The 24,342-nt window shown below is 41.3% G+C and overlaps 1 protein-coding gene across 3 annotated transcripts in view; it reads right to left on the reverse strand.

The window, feature by feature from the left end:
- mark4 (microtubule affinity regulating kinase 4) overlaps positions 1-23,712 on the reverse strand; it is a 64,880-nt gene extending 41,168 nt beyond the window's left edge. For 2 of the 3 annotated variants that reach the window (XM_031304173.2, XM_031304174.2), the window contains exons 1-2: positions 22,624-23,711; positions 604-801 (exon numbers count right to left, since the gene is read on the reverse strand). In XM_031304173.2, coding sequence (XP_031160033.1) covers positions 604-801; positions 22,624-22,671 — 246 coding nt within the window. In that variant the 5' untranslated portion in view covers positions 22,672-23,711. Of the gene's footprint in view, positions 1-603; positions 802-22,623 lie in introns of all 3 variants that reach the window. The other variant, XM_036001015.1, reaches the window with a different exon arrangement.
- Between the last annotated feature and the right edge of the window lie 630 nt (positions 23,713-24,342).

The following is a 24,342-nucleotide window of genomic DNA, read 5'->3' on the forward strand; positions in this document are numbered from 1 at the left end:
AACAGTTGCATGGTGTTTTACAGCATGTAAAGAACACAGAAGCTGAAATCCACTAAACAAACCAACAAAGCTTCATAAGAGGCTTAACAACATGTGGTGACCGGGTCAAAGACTGCGTCAAACTGCCGCTGTAAACCACCGATATATGACTGTCTTCTTCTTTACATGGGTGAAAAACAACAGCTCTCACATGATCGAGCCAGCTGCTGACACAACGAAGTTTCTACTGAGCCTGATGGAGTTATTAACTCAACTAATGTACAGTAGGTCAGGTTCACGAGAAGACTACAGTGTGTTTAAACACACAGGCAATATAGCCACAAAAAAGAAAAACATGGCTGTCTCTCTTCAAAGAGTTTGACTGTGCTGTGGGACTAGACAGATTTGGCTGGCTGTAAAAGCTAACAGAAGGTGCTCTGAACTCGATAGAAAAGCCCTTTTCAAAATCTGTGTGCGCCTGGTTCTTTTCTGGCTCCCAAACCCCGGGTGTTGCTCATTCCTTCAGCCTCATCAATCCCAGCATGCATGGCTTTATTGACCCTTCCAGGGCAGTGAGGAACAGTTTTTGCAGTACTCCTATCTTCCCCTCTCTTTAAAACTCACCTCTCTGCCGGTCAGTATGTGTCGTGCCAACTTGACCTTGGCAAAGTTTCCCTTGCCGATGGTCTTGAGCAGCCGGTAGTTTCCGATGTGTGGCTGCTCATCGGAACACAAGGCGATGGAGTTACGACATCGGGCGCCAAGCGAGCGGTTCGACCAGCCAGTACCCTTCTCTGAGCGGCTGCCCGACAGGGAGGTATGCTGAGGAGAGAGAGAGAGAGAGAGAGAGAGAGAGAGAGAGAGAGAGAGAGAGAGAGAGAGAGAGAGAGAAACAGAGAGTGGTCAACCACCAGTCAAACTAAGTTTGAATAAAGGCGTTTGTTTTTTGCTGGCTTTTGTAAATGTCCTATTACGTTCAATTACATGTATTCTATTCCTCCATACTGTTCTACAACAAGAAAAGTAAGAAAACCTGAGACCTGCTGGACAAATTGTTAGTAGAATTGTAGGCAGGGCTGGGTATCGTTCAAAAATGTTCGATACCGGTACCAATACCGTGACTTCGATACCGGTTCCTAAACGATACTTTTTCGACCAATTTTATAAAATCCATTTTAACAAAGAACAACAACAAAAAATTACATTATACATTACGGCACGAATCTTTTAATTTATTTTTCAGCTCCTAATACGTGAGCCCTGTCTCTGTGCATAACGTAGAGTTTTCCCTGAGTGTCTCTACGACGTGTAACGTTAGACAGCCAATCAGCAGCATTATTAGATATTGGTAGAAGCATGCTGCATGCTTATTGGCTCACTGTCACTGATGAGATTTACTCCTAAGGTATTGAAATTTGGTATTGAATGACGAGGCATTTTTCGATACTCGATACTATAGAGGCAATTTGGTCGTGCCTAAAAAGTATTGAAGTATGTATGAAGAAAATGGACTACAAGGGTCGCCATTATGTAAAAAATGTATTATATAACAAGTATTACCAATCGTAGCCTTATCCTGTCTGAATTCTAAAGAAATACCATTTTTGCTTTCAAGACTGACTGAGGCTATGAAAAATTGTTAGACAGTATTTGTTGCATTCAGTGTTCATAAAACATAATCTGTATTAGCGTCAGTAGGGGTTAACATTTATAGAGATGATAAATGAGTGAAAGAGAGCTACGCCCTCCAGAGTATCTCCCTCCACATAGTCACCTTGACTCTGGTCGTGTATGGGACTACTGCTGGTACCAGACACCCAAAAGTTAAAAGCGAGAGTAACACGGCCACCTATGAATCTCACCTGACCCCTCTTAGTCTGCATTCCTCACATTCATGTGTGGCTGTGAGGCCAGTGGTGTTAAACATGTGTTGCTGTGTCTGTACGACAGAAGGTGACATCGGCACATGGATCTACCCTGAACGCCCAACGCTCTGCAGATACACATGACATAGCTCTGATTGCACACTTTCGCAACCTAGAGCAGAGCATTCACTGTCTCCTTACAACAGCAGGGTAATAGTGACAAATCAGTTGGGTAGGGGCGTTGATATTAATCACTGCAGGATGTGGACGATTCTGCATCGATGCAGTGACAGACCATAAGCATTATTGCCAACTGATGTTGATTTTCCAGTCGCTGCTTTGCCTTTTGCCTGTTGTCTGCTGTGTTCAGACTCCGCTCCATTCAGGAAGTGTCTTTTTTTAAGAGCAGGTACAATAAAAAGGAGAGTTCATATATATCTGACTCCTTGAATTTGTTGATGAAAACCATGTGTAGCAATATACAGTATAATAATATTGAGAAGGTGACGCATCGTGATACCGAATCGTTGACAGAATAATCGTAATCGAATTGAATCGTGAGACCAGTGAAGATTCGCACCCCTAGAGGGAAAGACAAGTGTTTTTACGAAATATCATAAAAACACTTGATATAATTAGGTAGAAAGGGCAACAAAATGTCCTAGAGTCAAGTTATATTATGTAACACTGCTGAATTTAACAAACTAGGCTACTTAATTACACAATGTGCTTATGAAATAATATAATACTGTAAGTAGTTTTCTAAATAACTCATGGCCTAATTATTCTGTTGCACAAAATGTCACATAAATTATCTATATATTGTTACATAAATTATGAATACAAATTAAATGTAAGTGCATCAACATGATAAATTGATAAAGATTGCCACTGGCATGTTTCTAATGTGTAACACATTTTCAAAAGCACATTTGCCTTTGAGCCCCCATAAAGACATATATGTCCCTAAATCTAAGTACTCAATTAGATAATATAATAAACGGGTTACTATTTTTTTTCCAACCCTTCACAAACATTCAGCCTGACCCTACTGAACCTTTAAGGTCAGCTGAGGTCTGAGGTCTTGCAGCATAAACATCAAACTCTAATCCCTCCATCTGCTCTCCTCTGAGCGCTGAAAACAAGCACGGAAACAAACTAGCTTGTACTTTTCATCTGTAGTGGCGATGGCATGAGGAACAAGGAAATAAAAGAAGAACAGGAAGCATCAGAGGCTCACAACCGTAACACAAACACAAGCATAAACATTTCATATGAAGTGTGAACAGTATTACTTTGTTATATGTCTTGTTTATGTCGTTTGCCAACTTTCACAAGATAAAACTGAGAAATTACAGCGCGGTGGCAGTCAGTGTTATTTAGATAGATAAGACAGTTGTGTCAGTTATCACCATGTAACACCTTCTCAACAAAGCAGACATGAACACTACACTTCTCACCAGTTTAACTACTACTGTACTGACAATATGGTTGCCTAGTAAGTTAGTAAGTAAGTAAGCAAGTTATATAGCACCTTTTAAAACAAAGTGTTTTACAGGATACAGATACAAAAGAATATACAGTATCTCACAAAAGTGAGTACACCCCTCACATTTTAGTAAATATTTCATTATATCTTTTAATGGGACAAAACTGAAGAAATTACACTTTGCTACAATGTAAAGTATTAAGTGTAGAGCTTGTATAACAGTGTAAATGTGCTGTCCCCTCAAAATAACTCAACACAGCCATTAATGTCTAAACCGCTGGCAACAAAAGTGAGTACACCCCTATGTTAAATTCCCATAGAGGCAGGCAGATTTTTATTTTTAAAGGCCAGTTATTTCATGGATCCAGCAGGATACTATGCATCCTGATAAAGTTCCCTTGGCCTTTGGAATTAAAATAGCCCCACATCATCACATCCCCTTCACCATACCTAGAGAGTGGCATGGGGTACTTTCCATAAAATCAATCTCTCAATGTAAATCAATCTAGCTATTAGGCTAACCGACATAAAACCATGCACATATACACAGTCAGCTATAAACAGAAAGGACACATAAACAAATAAAGAGGACACAAATAAATCACAGCCCCAAAACAGGGAAGCAGTTTACAGACTCAGCTGATCTAATAGACGGGGTTCCAGTGGGACGGGGGCCTAACGGCAAAAGCACAATCATCCTTGAATTTGTGAAGGGAGCGGGGAATGAAGAAAAGACCTTGATCGGATGATCAGAGAGGCCTTGAGGTGGTATAAGGATGTAGGAGTTCGGAGATGTATGAAGGGACAAGATCACGTAGGGCCTTGTATGTGAAAAGCAGTATCTTAAGGTGTAGTAGGATGCATCAGAGAGTGGCTTAAGGTGCAATCACACCTACAGTTTGTTTTCTTTGGTCCAAATCATTGCAGGACAGTTTAAAATGTCTTCTCTGTAAAGTTAGACTCACACTGCCAGATTCGAAATGAACAAATGGTTGTAAAAGGTACCTGGACTCTGGAAGTAGACAATTTTTTCAGTGAGGAGTCGGACTGGAGTTACTCGGGCATTATGTTGATGTATGTTAATGAGATGGACTGGCATTACTTTCATTGGACCAAATCAACCACAATAAATATAGAAAACATAATCTGAAATCTGTCCAATCGCAACAATTCTGAAATAGGCCACAACAATTAGTTAATGAAGAGAAAGAGATTAAACATGCTGGAACCACAAAAGCACAACAACGCAGATTTCAATACAGCCCAGGATCTTTAACACCTACCTCCCCTCACTTTCCTGACTCTTCCTGCTTCAACCCAGTAAATTCAGAACAAAAATACGGCTAGCGTTGGGGTTACAGAGTTGCAGCTCTTTGCAAAATGCTGCATATGGATTAGGCCTCTTGGACAGAGGACATATGAAAGAGAAAATATGTTAAGTCTGAACTGCATTACTGCGAGGAAAGGCAGAGGCATAAGAGAAACTGTGCAACTTATGACAAGCCCTCAGCACAATGACTCTCTATTTCCACACTATATGCGAACTACACACTCTCTCACACACACACACACCCAGATCAGAAGTCAGATAAAACCACATCACCTTGAAATGCACCCAATGTGGTAAACACAGCGGTGAGATCACAAGATCTAATGATTTCCCAGCACACCCATGGAGAAGTGCACAGGCAGAGGACGACATACTATAAATGACATCCATGCTACTAATATGAAAACTCACAGAGCAATGTAAAAAGGAAAAAGCAAGGTAAACATTTCTACATAACTCATGTGTAGTACATTTTAGTGCCAAGTAGTATCGAGGCCAATCCGGCCATTTTGAATGGATCAGAATTGGCTAAAATAAAGTAGATGAAATTCTGATCCTTTTTTTTAATGAACTTTAGTTTTGTCCACCAGGTTGTAGGGCTGTGCAATTAATCAAATTACGATTTCAGCTCCTGGACGATCACAAAAACAACATAATTGAGAAAAACAATTATTTTGCACATTGCATTTTGCAAGTAAACTCCTACTTTGTCTTGTGTTCTGAGGGGGAATTCAGAAAGTTCAACGGGAAAAGTATTAAGGGAAATATTCACAGTTCAAGGTGTTTTCACTGTTGATTTGAATGTTGAACTGTTGCACTTTTTTGTATTTTTAAGTTCAATGAATGCATCATCTTCCCAAAAATCCAATGGGCAATCGTGTTAAATAACTGTGATTTCAATATTGACCAAAATAGTCAATGTGAGTGTGGGAATGTGAAAAATTCAGCGTGGCATTAAAGTGCATATATTTGGAAAGAGGAGGAGAAGGGAAAAGTGTCTACCTCATATACTATGCGTACAAAAGCTGAGCTGAAACTAACTGCCAACATCTACAGACATACACAACATGTTACAAATACTCTGAGTCCCTCTGAGGTCATTGCTTAGAATTTGCTTTTGCTTTTTGCACATTGCATGCTACAGTATGTGAACTGTGATTAATTGTATGACTGTAACATAAAGCAGTACACCAGATAAATAAATCTACTTCATCTTTCAATATTTCATCACTTTGTATAAAGTTGACCCCACACATCGGCCATCAAGGATTGAACCATGAGGATTTCTGAGTTTGGGAATAGAAACAAAGCACAGAAAACTTCAAACTGAAAAAGTTATGAGCATCAATGAGACTGTAAAGTAACCACTGGAGCAGCTTTTAGGGATTTTAAAGGAAGTGTTTGAGGGATTACAGAGGTACTATATAGGCCTTTATAATACTATAGCCACCCAGCAGAATATGTTCCTTTTCCAATTTATTCCGTCACGTTCATTTTCCCCTTCTCTTCACCCTTCCCCCATTTATTCACCCCTTCTTCTCTCTCCCCTGGCTCATCCCATCCCCCAGACAAATCAATTTGCCTCCGTTCCCTCTATTCTCCTCTCCACGCCTGGACCCACCCTCTCTTTTGTCTCGCGCAGCGATCTTCATTTTCAGCGACCTCACATCAATTTGAGCCTCATGCCGCCCTCCATCTCCCATCTCCCCTCTCCCCGTCACACATACTTCTTTCAAGGAGCGCAGTCCATCGATTCACCCACTCCTTCTGATTACCACGCAGTTTCATTCAGGAGGAGGCCTCTGTGTGCAGTTGGGCGAGATGTGATGGGGTCTCCATTGGCAGCGGACTGGGGCCAGCAGAGGTATTTGGTTGGGGAGTGAGGGGGATGAAGCCCCCTCACATCATTACACATGTAGGCATTTGACATTTTGTATGGTATGTGATTTGCACATTCAGCAAACAAGCTGCACCTTGTGCAAACTGAAAGAAATATGATTCTTTGTGACGATGTCCTGCATCTCACAGATTAGGGCTGGACTATTAATCAAAAATGTATCGACATTGAAATTCTGAAGCTGTTATCGACCTATTTTTCCCAGGACGATAATTTCGATAATTTATTTCTGTTGATAGGCCTACTTTCTCCTTAAAAACATTCTACCGCATTTGTAGGGTCCGAAATTAACCCTCACCAGTGGCCAAATGCGGGGGCGGGCCGACACGCACAAACACTGGCGCACACACCAGACACAACCACTACCTTCTGTTTACTGTTAGCTAGTGTTTAACTCCGGCTAATTCATTAGCTAGTAAGTGTCGATTTTTGGCAGCCAGCCTTCCAAAAGAAAGCACAATATAGTGATGAATTAATAATCCAGCCCCTAGGCTTATAGTACATTATACTTTGACAGAAACGACGCTCTGGAGTTATTAGAAATGTTTGGATCACACGAGTCTGAAACAATCCTACGCAGCTTCAAATTATTCCGTACAGCCCTAGCACCATCTGCATTTTGAGTAACTTGTGATTGTTATAAAAGTAAATATTCATACATTATATGCAAATGTGTGTACAATTCTGAAGTGTAGAAGATAAAAAAGGATATATGATTCATTGTGAAGCTAAATTATCCTGAAATAAAAAGTTCAAGTTTACTTGAAGGGAATTTTATAATAATTCCATAATGGCTTAAATCCAATTTTGGGCAAATCTATCTACATCAAGTGACTCTACAATACTGTCCTAAAGCTGGCTCCTGTCATTGTCTAAACAAAGTCAATAAGCCGGCTATTCCTTTAAATTCCTGTGTGGCTGATAGGAATGACAGCTTGACGTCATTTCAACAATACAACGAACTTGTGAGCATGATTATCAGATGGCTCTGATGTGAAACATGAAACTATTGACCTTTCAACAACAGTAGCATTATCATCGTTACATCACATCTTCAAACACGTTACCCGTAAAACGTAAGTAACACCAGTTTTCACCAGTGTCAACTTCAGCTAAAAGATGACACACTTCCAACCTGTTAAAATATTTCAGAAACAACCTCAGATAAGTGAAAAAAAAACTGGAAAAGATCAAAAGAAGGTTGTTTCTTACACTGCAAGAGTTCCCATGGATAATATACAGAGGCGGATCCCACGCAACTTCTAGGCAAGTCCCGCCCTACGAAGCAGCCCGATTGGTTGGGGTTAGGCATGACCTCGAGTAGTTAAGGTTAGGATAGCCGACTGGTCAGGGGATAGGACCTCAACAAATCGGGTTCCGTTACCTTGCGTAAGCATGGACACCTGGCCAATAGTAGCGTGTCAATGCTATTGAAGGGCGGGTCTTGTCTAGAAGTTGTGTGGGTTCTATAATAATGCTATACAGAGATATAGTATGTGCTGTATGTGTAGCTAATGATACACATGATACGTACTAAATAAAGTTGCCAGTTTTTTATGTACACCTAGCTAAAACTAATGCTGTCTAATACAACAGCCTTGCAATAAAGCCTTCCTATGAAGGCTACAAAGTCACACAAATCAGTTTTAGAGACACGTAAACTCAAATTTATTTTGGAGGCTGCAGTTTGTGGTGCAGCTGAATTATATTATATTATACATGTAGCAAGAGATATGTTACTTAGCCTACCCTCTCCTCATTATGTGAATGGGATGGATAAAATCATAGACACACCTTCCCTTAGACATTTACTAAGAAACCATCCCACTAAAATGTCTCTGCACATAAATGGCAATGGCAAATTCCATAGGTTTTTCTGATTAAATTAGATGATGGCATGACATGACTGCAGGGTGTTCATCCTGATCATGTGTGAGCAAAACAGAGAAAGCTCTTTCCTTCTGCTGATATTTAACCCACAAGCAAAAATGGGTCAGATAAGTTTTCCTTCAAAATAAGAACCCAAGATACAAGTTTCTGCCATTTTTGTCTTGTTTTTAAAACTGATACTAAAAGGTAGAAGCTGTTTAACTAAGAAAACCGTAATCCCCTGAGGCACATCACAAAGATATCATGAGTTATAGCTACACGCCATTAGAAATAGTTAGTACAAAAGAATAAGTGCTGGGTAAACTATGTGGTAGCATGCATGTTTGAATGTCTGGCATCCCATCAGCTATTTTACAGTACAGCAGCTCTTATATCTGTGCTGGTCTGTGTGGGCATACAGCTGACTAAAAATGCATATGAATGCATGAATGGAAACTCTCATGAATCTTGTAATATAGTGCTTCTACTCTGAATATGTGCCTAATTTGACTGAACCCGATTCCGCTCATCTTTTGTACTTCAAACGTATGATTTCATAAATTGAAATTTTAATTTAACAGTTTTAAAAACAACTCTGTTGTCATAATGGCTTGATTTTAGTTGTTTAGTTACATGCTGCTTCTCTGCCATATGTGATCAATCTCAAGCTTCAGGAATATGTATCATATCACTTGCAGTCATTGTAAAAAAACTGTATGAGTTTTCTGATGTTATTAATGTAGGAGGAATTATTGCTTATTCTGCAACTGAACTCATAAATAACTTGATTTTCCATTTCTTCCTTGCTTGTTATCGTGGTTTTAAATGAAGCTGGGGGGGGGGGGCGGGTGGCAAAGGGAGGGCAGAGTGGCAGACAACTCCAACATCAAGGTTTGCAGCGTGACAAACACAAACACGTTTCCAAACAATGGACCACGCCCTGAGGGAGGTGTCCTGCTGCTGCAGCCTGGATGAACTGGAGGGCTGAGCGTGTGTGAGTCAGTGTGTGTGTGTGTGTGTGTGTTGGTAAGGAGGTATTGCGTAAAGACAGGATGTGTGACGTTGGTCCCCAGCAGAGGAATGGTGTAACCTTGAGCCATCCTCCACCCGTACGTACACGTACACACACACACACACACACACACACACACACACGTTTCCTCTTCCTCTCTCTAGCAGTTGCGGCTCTCGGCCTTGTGGCCTCAGACTGGCGTGTCCTGACACAAACCTCTATCATGCGGCGCAGCAGACACACCGTCTTCACAACATGACGGAAAACAACAAAGAGATAACCGTGTTGACAATAAAAAAGCATGAATGGATAACTAGGCTCAAGTTAACTATAACGTCATGAGATCAACAACACACATCTGTACAGTTTCTGTCTGTGGTAACACGTCATATATATATAAATATATACATATATATATTTTTTAAGATTATTTTTTGGTCATTTTAGGCCTTTATTTATACAGGACAGCTGAAGACATGAAAGGGGAGAGAGAGGGGGAATGACATGCAGCAAAGGGCCGCAGGGCGGAGCTGAACCTGCGGCCTCTGCGTCAAGGAGTAAACCTCTAGATATGTGCGCCTGCTTTACCAGGTGAGCTACCTAGGCACCGAATTTTCCGAATATAGCATTTTACACACACACACACACACACACACACACACACACACAGTTTACGGCTTCTTGCCCGTTTACGGCTTACGGTCAGCTCTGTGCGTTGCTATAGTTGCTGTAAACAAACCAACCAGCCAACAGTGTGCAAGGTTGCAGACCTGATAAGAAGGAGAAAAACAGCTACTTTTAAACATTAAAACAGGTTTTTGGATATGTGCAAACATCGCTACGTCGCCCTTTTCAAGAAGCTGGTTGAAGGAATGAAAGAGGGACGCTGTGTTCGCACTGTCCAACAAGTCCGCCACCGCTGGTAAACTTTGAAAAAATCGTATTTTGCACAGCTAACGTAACGTTACATGTAAATGGAAATATTAGTGGAATATTCACTTTCCTTAGCCATGTAAACAGCTTAGTCGGAATATCGTCCTTTTCGGAATAAGGGCACAAACCGGAATGTTATGTGTATGTAAACGTAGTCAATGACCATCAACAGTCATACCCTTTAGCACCTTAGCTAATGTTAGCAATTAATTGCAGTTAAACAAAGAAATGGCGATTATGTAACATAATTTACAATTAGACAATTATGTAATAATTGTTACAGGCCTACACATTTGGCATATTCACTTTGTCAACCCACACAACACATCCTTTTCTAGCTCTGCTAAATCTTGTCGTGTCAAGAGCAGAGGGACGTTGCATGAGCTTGACCAGCGTCACTTCCTGTCTTGGAGACAGAGATGTCACAGCAATGACAGCAGAGGTGTCACATTTTGCACTGCAACACCCGTTTCCTGGCAAGCCAAACAAGGAAGAGGGAGCTGCCAGAAAAATATGTCGGTGACGGAGAGGATGTCCGATACTCTGGAGCCGAGGCTCCATCAGTTGCTGAAGTCATGCTTTGCCCGTAATGTTCACGTGATCTGGACTTTTCACAAAGCACAAAGCATTTAATTCCAGATGATAGATGCAATTAGCCACTGTGCTGAGTGTTTATGTACTGTGAAAGTTGTCAGTAATGTGCACTGGTTTTCACAGCTAAAAAAAATATTTGATATCAGTAGTCCTTAGTGAACAAAGTGGTTCAGTCTGATTAAATCAATTCTGATGGAAAATATAATACAATTGATCTGCAAGCCATTATTATCCAGCATCATTCAGGACAACACAAAAAGGTCACGAAAAGCATCATCGTCCACTATCGTCACACAGAAACCTCGTGATAGTGGCTGCCTGAGGGAATCTCTGGAGCTCAAGTCTCGGCTTTCTTCCACCTTCAGGTCTGACCACATTAAACATTACTGTATTCATCAGTATTCTGCCTAACACACATATCCTGTATACTTTTTATATTTATTTATATTTCTGGCCTAGTAAAGCCCCAGACTCATGCTAATTGTCAGCCCTGACATTACAAATAATATCTATGACAAAGTCTCACCGCCACAGTGCCACCACCATCATGTTGATTTACTTTTTATCGCAGGAAATAATCATTTGCAGAGGATATTTTTTCATGACTTTTTGTAGCATTTTCTGCTCTATCGGAAAACAGAAGGTGAAGAGTGGCAGGAAATGTGGGAGCGAAAAACATGATGAATAGAAGAAGGTCATGCTGGATCAAATCTCTTTAACTTCAGAATAATTAGTGACAAAAGCTGCTAAAAGAATTGACTTCCTTTCAGAGGGAGTGCAAATGACATACTGTTGCACAAACCAAAATCAAACGAGTTTACATTGTGAGTAATGAACATAATATTCAATCTGAAACCTCTTTAACATTGTAAATGACCTACAGTTAAACAATACATCACATCAAGTGCATTAATCTGTAACTACTGATGCCGCTTCGGTTTTTAATTAGAGAAAATGTGTGGACGACTAAAGCAACGCAGAAGCTTGGCAGACATTCTTCAGCTTCTGCCAGACTGATTCAGATTCCTACCAATAACCATTAGACGGTGAGTCAGACCAGTTTGGCTGCAAGGCTCCTCTCACTCATCTACTGTATATTTCTCCAGGCTAAATTGTGTCGGTCTTACTGGAAGCTCAGTCTTAACCTTCTGTCCTACGTGCCAAATGCAGTACCAGTAGCAAAGGTTCATTAAAACTCAACTTTTTAGTTTTAGGAAACCTCATTTGATTCTCTCATCAAACTGGCGAGGTTAGCATTCCTGAAATGTAATCATTACATTACATTACGTGTCATTTAGCAGACGCTTTTATCCAAAGCGACTTACAATTGCTATATATGTCAGAGGCACGCCTCTGGAGCAACTAGGGGTTAAGTGTCTTGCTCAGGGACACATCGGTTGATGGATCGCAGTGGGATTCGAACCCAGGTCTCCCACACCAAAGGCATGTGTCATATCCACTGCGCCATCACCACCCCGTCAATCATGGCTTTGGAATGGGTTTCTTGTGCCCTCAGGTCAGGAAACTAGCTTCAACACTACAAAAAAGTTAGTTAGTTTTGATGCTTGATTTTACATTAATTTAGCCTAGGGGGTGCCCAGAACGGCTTGGGTCCTATGCCTTATTATGGTAGGGAAAACCCTGTTGGCAGACAATAATCACCCTGTGGATGTGAAGCAGGCTATTCAACATCTTAAATTTAGATTACCTTGATTTTGTGATACACTACAAGATATTCCATACAACCAATAAATGCATGAATGCCACCATGATGCTTCCTTTATTGAGCCTCTTTAAGTGGAACATCTTGGATTTAAGAAAAAACATCATGATTATCTTAAATTCTGTCAGCTAACATGGTGAGTAACATCTAAATATTATTGCCAACATGAGCCAAAGGATGCAAAGTTAAAGACTACCCCAACATTAAGGGTTAAAGACAGTGTATTTTCCATTGTGCCATATTTTTCAATAAAAATATCTAACAAAGACAGTCTGACGTTATCTGGCTCCTGCATGCAAAGTGTAACTGGATTCCTGTCTGGACAGTGCATGCACGCACGCCCACACACACACTTTCTGTTCGCCTCTGGAAATCTGCCACATTACTTAGCATATCATTCACTGCAGGGCTGTGATCATCAGACCAGGCTGAGTATGGGTCAGATTTATTCTGTTTGGATCAACAGCGGCAGATTAAAAAGCTGAGTCACTCGTTGGCTAGACCTCGTTTCTCTCTCTGTCTCTACACAGACTGAATCTTCTCTCTGTAATAATCTGTTCCATAAACCAAGTGTCGCTGACTGCTCTGAGATACATTTTCAAATGTCTCCACAACTGCAAAAAAGAGACAGGATTACAGCACAACTATAATCACTTATAGGAAAATTGCCTTTATTTTTGTAGTTCTGGCCTTAATTTCTGCTGGTAATGATAACACTGTACTCCCCAAAATAACTGCTATGATGAGATCTTGGCAACATTCCTAAAATGAAGACTGACGGGGCAAGAAACATGCACTCAGACGATCAGACACGTTGTGAGAAAGCCCACCCATAATGTCAGTAATAATGCTCACTGCACAGGAAAACTGTGCACATGCAACCATTAGGAAGTACAGTTGGTCATAGCTGAACCAGAAAGTCTGTAAAATGTGATGAATTGGAACGTTTGTGTTAGCCTTTTTTTGCTTTTCATTTTTTTACAGTGTCTTAAATTGATTTTCATGCTGGTTTGTTTAAAACACGTGTCATCCTCATGCCCAAAGCAATTTGACTGAAAAGTCAAGCCATGGGAGGGTGTCGACAAGCTTTTTGTGAAAACAGACCTGGTCATTGGTAATATCTGCTAAATGGTTGGCTTGGCTTCCCAGATGAGAAGTGGTTGAAACAAGGAATTTCCATGTTAGATATGTTCAAAACTAGTGTTGACAACAAATGTGCCTTTGTTGGTTTGAAAATACAAGGTGCTGCTGATTACCTGTGTTGATGTTTTTTTTTGTTTACTTCCTATATTTAGCTAAAAGTTTATTGTTGTTTTTTTATACCTCTTTATTTTCTATACAAGTGTTCTGTAAGCTGCTGAAATCTGCTGCTGGAAATCTAATTTCCTTGCGGGAGTCATCCCAAAAGGATCAATAAAGAGAAGTCTAAGTCTTAAGATAACAGTCTGTCTGCTGCAGAAAACCACTAAAATGTCACTAGTCATGTTTCCATCAACGTATTTTTATGTGCATTTTGAAGTATCTCATTAGAAAATGTTGATGGAAATGGCAAAATTCGAGAAAAAAAACTTCCTCAAATTTGCAAAAAAAGTCTTTTGCGCTTGCTGGAGGTAGTTTTTCCATTTTCGAAAAAGAGTTAATGCACAAAATGGGAGATGGAAACAGCAATTTTAACAATTTTAAAAGTTTGCTTAAAATTCGCTTGACAATTAGATGGAAACATGACTACTGTAAGGGGAAATCATGACACAGCAGTCGAAAGCACCTACAACGTAACATCATCTCTCTGCCATTATCTATTTGATAAAGCACAAATGTCTCTTCAACCCTCAAGGAAAACTCAAATGGGAAATGCCAGCACTGTAAAAATGATCATATGACAGGCTCTGTGTCTCTGCTAAACACAATTAAAGGACTCTCCGTTGTTGCAGTGCTCCTGTCTGCAGCAGCTAATGGACAGAAACAGTGTCAGCTGTTTCGGATGCAACATTTCCTCTGGTTAACATGCACATTACCACACGCATAGGTCACAGGATACTGTCTATATCACATACTGTACAGCCTAAAGTTAACAACATGAAACATGAAGTACAAGTACACCACAGGCAGGCAGTGGCTACGAAGAAAAACTAATGAAATGTATGCAGCTACCTCGTTATTTATGCGATTGGAATGCAAACCGAGTGGCATGAACGGGAAAAAAAATATGTGGAAATGCAAACATGAGTTTAAAAGTTAAGATTTGAAAAAAAAATAATCGCTGTTAAAATGAAGATACCCTTTTTTAAAGCTTCATAGAGCTGTCAAGACACACACTACAGATGCAAACACACTTATGAGAACAGGAAGAGCAGATATCGTATCTATATGAGTAAACAGCTGCAGCTCGGGCCTGAAGCGAAACACTGAGGACTGTAAGCCGACACCTGAGAGCCCGACAGCAGAAGAGCCCCCATTACACAATGAACACAACAAACCGACTGTGTGCTCTGACTGAGAGTCCTTTATGCTTGTCAGCCGGTTTGTTTGTGTAATTGTGCGTATCTGTATGCGATAATGTGTTTTTCTGCAGGGGTCTGTGTGTGTGTGTGTGTGTGTGTGTGTGTGTCAGTTAACAGGGGCTCTGTGAACAGTGTCAATTCTTCACACGGTAGCCTGATCTTCAGAAAACACCACCTGTTCAGCACTGGGCGGTCGCTGACCAACCTCTTAACTAGAATAACATAATAGCTGGCAGGAAAACAATTTGTGCTGACAGAAAAGCCATTTCAGTTGTTAGGCCTTTATGCCAATAAAGTTTATTCATTAACTTTAACCAACACATATTAAGATTTGGACTCTTTATCCTGCATCTGATAACGGGTTTCTTCCTTTTGAACCTTCGAAAAAGCTAATCCTGAGTTTTATTTTTGCTTTTTTTATTATTATTATTTTTATGCTTAGTGTACCTTAAGGCTCTGACACACCAACCCGACGGCCGACTGTCAACAGAAAAGCCAGTCGAACTGACTGCCTCCCCGAGTTGGTCAAAAAAGTGCCTCGGAACACACCGAAGCGACGCCGACTTGAGCATACGTTCTGCGCGTGCGCGAGACGTAATATGTCTCCTTAACAGCAGGCGGTGCTAATCTGTATTGTCGCCCAAAAAATGCAAACCGGCAGCTGATTGGACGAACGCGTCACGACTGCCCGCCCACCCACCGATTCAACATGTCAAATCGGCCAAAATGGAGGCCGACGGCTCCTCCGGCTGACGACAGCACAGAACACACCTAACAGACTCGGGTCACCGACCTCGCCAGACTGTCCGACGGCCGATTATCGGGTTGGTGTGTCAGCGCCTTTAAAGATTCGGTATTTGTTGCTTTTTGGCTGACACGATTTCATAAAGGTTAGTTAAAAGTCAACAATGAACAATAAAGATTCACCCACTTTAATACAGTCAGTACTAAACAAAATGTCCTCTGGTGACAGCAAGTAATGCTATTTATATTTCTGACAGGAAAAAAAAAAAAAATAGGTACTTGATTAGAGTACACAAATGAAAAATAAAATGAAAAAAAAGAGTGCCACCTACAGAAACTCAAACCTCATAAATACACTCTGAGGCAGGAGACAACAGAGTGGACACACTGCACGCAATGCAAATGCAATGCAAAAATCACAAAAGAGAGAAGTTAAGATGGTATTTAAGCAAGTAATACTAATCTGAACAGGGAACGTTAAAATTTCCCTTAAAAAAAACTGCCACTGCTGTGCTCTTGAGCAACCCATTTAGAAGGTGTGCTTAATCTCTTAAGCTCTTTTCCCAGCACTGCCCTGCTTTACATTCACACTTTCATACGTTCACAGCCACTGACAAGTATCAACGGAGCTAGTGAAAGACCAGCGACTTCATCATGGGCACCATGGTAGTAGCTGCTAAGGCTTAACAGATAGTAATTCAATCACCTTTCCAGGGATTAAAGCCGGAAATTTCCTTGTAACTGGCCCACTTCTCGGACCTTTGGGCTACTGTTGCACCCATAACTCAAAACACATTTCAGTTGGGTTAAGCTGGCGGGTGTACAACACAGCACACGTCAGCGTGGCCAATATAGGTCATCTAATATCAACCTGCCTAAATTTATAGCGATCAAACATGGTTCACTTGGCCTCAGTGAACTAGAGGATTAAAGCCTGGGGCTGTTTATCACTGTGTATGGTGTGTTTCTAGGTAAAATGAATGCCAGTGTGGGGCATCATAGGTGGGTGCCAGCTTTTGGGTAACAAGTCAGCACAGCAAGCTCATGAATATTTCGCTTGTCCGGGGGAACACAAAAGCCCTGCTCTGCCCTGCGGTGGCACACAGAAAGACATGCTAGCTTTTTTTCCTAAACATACATAGCTGTACATGTGCGCACAAGCACTTACCCACACCTACTACAGGACTTCCTTTTCTCTCTCCCTCTCTCACACACACACACACACACAGATAAAAGCTCAAGACTAGCCCCAAGCAAAATAGTTCATCTTTTCCCACAGTACAGCAACAGAAAGCATGCATGCATACCTGTTTTTCATACTTGTAAGGACCTTGACTGACTATATACTAGCTCTGACCTTTAACTTCAACTTTGTGTCGCGCTAGTGACGATTCCCTCTGACCAATCAGTGGTCTGCAGTGTTTTAACTCCACCTTATAGTATCAGCTCAGCTCGCTTGGGAACCTGGATCAAGGTGATACCAAAAAAAGGTACTATCCACAATTTTTGCTTATGGAAAACCAAAAAAGAGCGAGTCGAGTAGTTGAGTCAAGCTGTACCATGAAGTGGATAAACGGCATTAAATGTCCTCATTCTTCTAACCTTGACAAAAACACTGGATCCCCAGAAATACACAATACAAATACAAGTCTGACACACACATATAGTTCATGAGCTTTAGCAGTTAACCAGCACAACAGAATAAGAAAAGGAAACAAAAACTAAAGTTTAAATGCAAACACTTGCAGATTGCAGGCCGATAAGAGATGCCGGTTCAGCAGGTTAGGTAAAGCTGTCAGTGTTTGGAAATGAGGAAAATAAAAGGAGGAAAATGAACACTGATACAGACACAATCCCAGAAATAGATCTGAAGTTGATTTATGACATTATTTTGCAAACAGACAAACTAGAGTAAAAAAATATGGACCAAAATATGTCAGAGGTCACAAGGAGCTAAAAGGAAGGGACTCCTAGGGATGCTGATGATGACATTGTGTAGGTTTAGTGCATTTTATTAATGGTAATTTTCCAATGCATGCAGATTGGAAAGCCTACATAATTTTTTCTTTGTCATTAAAAAAAGTGGATACAACAAATCCTCAAAAGTACAATTACGGGACTAAAAGTAATGTGTGAAGAGCACAAAAAGCAACTGGGGCTTTTTGATGTGTCTAAGGGGTGAAAGGAGGAGAAGGATGGAGGACTTGGACGCTGCCTGGATTGAAAGAAGGTTTGTCTGCCTTTAGGTCTGGTTTCTGGGACTTTGGATCCACAGGACTCGATGGAGGGGTAACACAAGGAAGAGAAGTGAAATGAGAGGCAAAAGGCTGAACAACGGAGGAGGGGCGGTGGAGGGAACGGGGAGTACGAACATGCAAATTGCGGATCCTGGTGTGAAAGCTCTGGCTGACGTGTCAAGAGTGCTGTTATTGAATTATAATGTGGTGATAATGATCTCAGAAGACGACAAAGCCACAGGAGGACAAATATCACGGGTTGAGTTGTGTAACGGCGGGTTTATGATGGTCTCGGGTCTGCAGGAGGTTATGAAAATCTGTGTTACATGCAAAATACACGCGTGTACATGCACCGACATGTTACTCTATGCCAAGAAATGTACATCCAAAACATTCATATTACGTGTTGTGTGTGTATATTCCACTTACATTTACTCCTATTTTATCTTTTTTCTGACCTCTACAGCTCAGGACTGCAAAAAGTGATGAAATTCAACATCAAGCTCAAAATCACAAAACGATTTACTCAATTTGACATACCAGAGGAATATACTATGAAGCAAGATCAACATGCCCTGGATTTATTTCCATTACCCGGCTTCAACAAACCTAACAACCGCGGTCCCGCATAAGTGGGACACGACGGTGGTTATCAACTTGTTCAATCAAACCAGGGTTTCCCAATCTAGTGACGAGCGCATTCTGATAAAAAATATGATCAATCGCAAACATGGAGTCTACCAGAGCAGCATATTTTACACAATAAGAGCAAACGATAACCCTACAGAAATATGAAGAATACAGACACGGTTTTACAGGCAAAAAGCAATACAGTCGCTGCTTCCTAACCCAGGAAGGAAAGCTGGCAAAAGAAATTGCAGATGCTGTAAATACGTAAATTACAAGGCTTATCAATATCACTGCCCCATCAGTCAGCCACAACAAGATCTGGCCATCATTACACTTGTGTATTCCATAAACTTTCGTTGCTGTAGCCTATTCTTTTAGTCGCAACCCTGGCAGTGGTAAGCGATTGTGGGAAACACTGGTCACCATCTATTTAATCCATTTGCTTGTTTCTTGTCCAAGAGATGTTTATGAAATAGATCTTAAGCTAAAGTGAAGATATAAGGTAAGACCTCAGCCTCGTTTGGCAGAGCGAGCGAGAGAGAGAGAGAGAGAGAGAGAGAGAGAGAGAGAGAGTTAGTGTAGTGAAATGGTTTTAGTTGTGAGCATCTTAATTACATTATAGCTTCCACTATGAACATGCTTATAGAGTCTTGAGTGCACACAGCAACATGAACACGAGCCATCAATCAAATGCCAAACAGCTAAAACTGGAAAGAAATTAAACGCCCAGAAAGCAGAATAGCTCAGAGAAAATGTCATAACAGAAGATATCACAATAGACTTAGTGAACAGAACTACTGGGTGTGCTAGCTTCCATATCTAGAAGACTGGCTGTGTGAGAGTAAATTACACGTTAATGTGTGCGTTTGTTTAAATCGACCAGGTTTGACCCGACTGTTTTGTTACTTAACGACGACTCTAAATTACACCTGCTTGGGAGACAGAGGAAAGTTTGGCTAGCCGGCTCAACCACAACCAAGAAAATGATAGCTCAGCGCTGGCTCCCCCTCCCCCCCCACTCGCTTTGTATAAAACAGTGGTTGGTGTATTTTCTAGACATAGTTATGCTTGAGCTCTCTACAGCAAGGATTAACAAAGCCAAATCATCAACTATCAGCCTATTGAAAAGCGCAGCAGCGTAAATATCAGACCTAATGACCTCAGCACCAAAAGAACTAGAGGAGAGTGACTAGGCAAGGTGTGATTTTGGTTTGTTTATTTTCCTCGAGACCGCAGAGGGTGGGCAAGGGTTTTTATTTTTGTTCAATTTGTGATTCTCTGTTCTGTATGTTTGCATAAAAAAGAAAAGATAAAGTTGATCTAAAAAAAAAAAAAAAACATCAACCAGGTTTGGTGAGGAAGGGGTATGTAGGACCCCCCTGATGTTGCCATGGTGAGGTTGCTAACAAGGGTGGCTTGTGACTGAGCGAGCACAGCAATCATTGTGCTGTCCAGCTCACAGGCAAATACTTTATTCCCTGCACTGCTTTTAGGAAAGATTCCTCCTCTACCAGCTCAGTCACAATCAGAGCTGTCCTCGACTAAAGAAATTCTCAGTCGACTAACACTCATGTGACTATTGACTAATCGATTGGTGGATTTAATCGACACATCTGTAAAACTGAGTTTCTCCACAAAGAATCGTGCAAAAGTACCACTTTAAAACTTGTGTTAACCAGATATGTGCTCATTAAGCTTTTTGGAAATAGGTCATTCTGCATGAAAAAGCATTAAAAAAAAAGACTAATCGACTGAAGAAATCTTAGTCAACTAAGACCAAAACGAGCGATTAGTTGACTAATCGACTAAATACGACCAGTTCTGTTGTGCAGAGACATAACTCAAAACTACTGATATTATAGCAGTGGGACTGGTGTAATAGCTCAATACGTTTGAGGAAGGAAAGAGGTGAAGACGACAGATGATTATTTCTACAAGTGTTTATTTACACGATTGCTTACTTATCCTGCTTTCACAGTCAGAAAGAAGAGTTCTGTCATCTGCAATTTGTCTGCAAACGTAATGACAAAAACAGAACTGCATCAAGCATTTAATGGGCACAAGTATTGGTTTACTGCTCTGCTTTGTTCAGGAGAAACTGTTTTATCACACCTGCAGTTACTAAACAGGAGAAGAGAGCCATCGCTCAGACACTACTAAGCACCACGCAGCCAAAAAAGCCTGCTCAGAATGTGATAGATATTGTACAAATTTAAGTAACTGGAAAAGGAGTTTCCTGTTGTTGTGACTGAACTTCTTTACTCTGATTATTATTAGAATAAACGGCTCTATCTAAATGCAGCGTCACTGTTAGGAGTACATTTGGGGTGTGGCCTGACACAAAAGTTCATATGAAAAAAGATTAAAATATCTCCTGGATTCTGCCACCTCTATAAGTGTTTCTGGGTCCTGGCACGAGCCACAAGTAATAAACACCTAACTGTAAAAATCCACAGTAAGTCAGAAGCACGATCAAAATCACACAGCAGGTTAGTAAGGAAAGGTGGCAGCAGCATCTCTCCCATGGGTACAGCCAGGGCTCAAAAGGCCCCTAAGCAGAGGTTCCTAATTTTTACTTATGGTTTTCATGCATTTTCCAGGGCTGCCATTCAAAACTTACATTACAGCCTGCAGCCAGGACAGGAAACTATATTTCAGTTGTGTCAGTCTTTTGGTTAGAGTGTCATAACAAAATAAGCTGTAAATTCAACACGCTCGTCGCTATGGGAAAAGCTCAATGTGTAGGCCAATGAAACCAGCAAACTGTGAATCAGCACTACTGGTAGCTGCCATTTATAATATCACATGAGACACTCGCACAATATCAAAACAACACATACAGGGATTGGGATAGTGAGGACTTATCCTTTAAATACCCGGGAAGTATTCTGTATTTTTTTCGTGTGGCTCTTTGTGAAAGCTTCAAATCCAAAAAGTGTGAGTGATGCTTCAGGCAGCTAGGTTGGTGTAAGCTAGGTGCCCTTGAGATATAAAGGAGGGGGTTCTCTATGCAGATACCGATGTCAATATGTGGCGAGGAGATATTAGAGAGAAGCTCACGTCCTCACAAAGAAATCCTGTAAAATGCTTCAAAATTGTGCCATTCAACTCAAAGTCCTGTCTCCCCCAAAAACCCAGACGCTGCCACAAATGCAGAAAAACATCAGCAGGACAAACCAGGCTAGCCTGACACAGCAGATTTTGCAATAGTGTGCTGTGCACTGAGCAGCCTGCCTTTCATTTAGGGGAAACTAGACAGACCAGATGGAGTGAAGAGGGACAGACAAGGTGAAGAGCTGGATGATGTAAGGTGATGGAGTGGCAGAGAAAAGGAGGGGTGGTTGCAGGGCATGCTGGGTGTGGACAGGGCTGGGTGGCCTTGCATCGGATGCATTCATTATTGATCAGCTGGGGGAAGACAAACATGCGCACTGAAGACACCGGTGGGTGAAGGGGTGGAAGTGAAAGTCTAGGAAGATTTTTTTTTTTGAAACTCATTGATTAAATGTGTGCATTTTGCATGTGTGTGATCAATGTAACACACACGACTCTGCACCCAGTCCACCTAAACCCCCCCCCCCATGTTCTCCATCCTGTGTGTCCAATTGCAACCTGTCCCAAATGGGCTAGTTGAGATTAGGGCGTCTGTGTCGCTTGCTTGCAGCTGCTCTTTGCACATGCACAGACTAATCTCAGGGCCTGGGGGCTGAGGGGGTTATTTTAATAATGGTATTCAAAAGCACAATAACACCTAATGGTAACCTATTCCTGCTGCTGAAGGTGACAGATACACGCACTGTGTTTTTAATTATCTACTTACATGGTCCGGGTTCCGCTCGTTTCCAGGCAGTGCCGTGCGTAAAGACATTTTCGTCCCTGAGTGCGCTTCGTCGTCCAAGAGAAAATAAATAAATGGGCTGTAGGTTTGTGTTCACACTGGGTTGAAAAAAAAAAATCACCCCAGATTAGCCTGGCTGTCAGTCACACCAGAGAAAAGCAGCCTCACTTCTCATACAATCCTCATTGTCACAGTCCGTGAAGGCAGCACAGATCACCAAGACAGTGATCCAGCTTAAATGAATGCGTACAAAAACAAACTACATCCACCTCATGTCTGTCTGGTGTTTTTGGTACCAACCCAGCCACATCTGAAGAAAAAAAAAAAAAACAGCCCAGACTGAACCCCCCACTTAGCTTCTCACTTTCCCCCAATCCTTCCCAGACGCTATCGTACCATTTCGGTGGACACAGGCTGGTTCGTTAATAAATCAATCCCGGTGGTCATCGGTTTACTTTCAGCTGCATCGGTCTTGTGGTGAGAAAGGAAAGAAAACTCAACCATTGAGGCAACTGATGGGGGTCAAAAAAGAGAAAACAGCCGTGGGCTCTGTGCGACCACCGCGGGTTGAGTTGAGAAAAAAGGGGGAGTTTTTGTTTTCCTGTTAGCTAACGTTGAAATGATATGATTTTCCTGGGTGACAAACGTCAAAGCGGTGACTCCCACAGAGAAATAGTAACGGAAACAGAAGTAGGAAACGCCTGATACCACATTTCAAGACGTCAAGAGATGTACGGAGTCATGGGGGGAAAAAAATCAATGGAAAATTGCGGTTGAATTAAAGACAGCGGCGGATGTGCAGCCTTCAAGTCAGTCTCCGGTTCTTCCTCTCAATCCAGTCCGCCCTTAGCTCCTCTCATTCGGTTTGGTTCCAACTGCTTTTGCTGTGAATGTGAAGTCGCCCGGATGAGCAGCGGCGGAACACAGAGATATGTCTTTCCCCGGAAACATAACATTTTTTTTCTGCGAAGAGGATGAAAGAAAACTGGATCCTTCCTCCGCCTCCCGAAAAACACAGTGACAAGAGAAAGAGGGAGGGAGAAGGACGTCAGCGGTGGCATATAGGCAGGGCTGCTGCGTCGGTGGCCGCGCACGCGCACACAGACACGTGCCTTTCTCTCCCCGTCTCGCTCATGCTGCCTTCAAGAACCCCCCGTCTCCCGAGTGTCACAAATCATAACGAACACTTGGTTGTGAGTTAATGTCACAATTAACTTAAGGATGTCTTAATTTTCGACGGGGTTGTATACAAATAAACAGCAACAAAGTCCTTCTGTTATTTTATAGACAAAATCTCTTGATTCTACCTTCTGGAAAACAACTCGACTCCTATTTCTTTGTCCTACTAATATATCATTAGCACCTCCTGGTGGCCAAAAATATAGATATGTAAAAATCGTCACTATCTAATATTAATCTAAGCACGCTGTATATACTGTACTGTCATATCCACATGGCTACATCATGAGGTTTATAAAGCAACCTGTTACATTGATCATTCCATATATATTCCACAACCCTTTGCACTCTGCGCCATGGCACTATTGTACTTGTACTTCCACTTTGTATATCACATTGCACGAAAGTGCATTTCGTTGTCTTTGTACTTGTACTCTGCTCACTGACAATAAAGTTGAATCTAATCTAATCTATTGTATTACTGTTTACAAATGTCTTTATTGTTATAATATATCATAAGCT

The sequence above is a fragment of the Sander lucioperca genome, chromosome 5, assembly GCF_008315115.2.
Source record: "Sander lucioperca isolate FBNREF2018 chromosome 5, SLUC_FBN_1.2, whole genome shotgun sequence".
NCBI classification, from domain to species: domain Eukaryota; kingdom Metazoa; phylum Chordata; class Actinopteri; order Perciformes; family Percidae; genus Sander; species Sander lucioperca.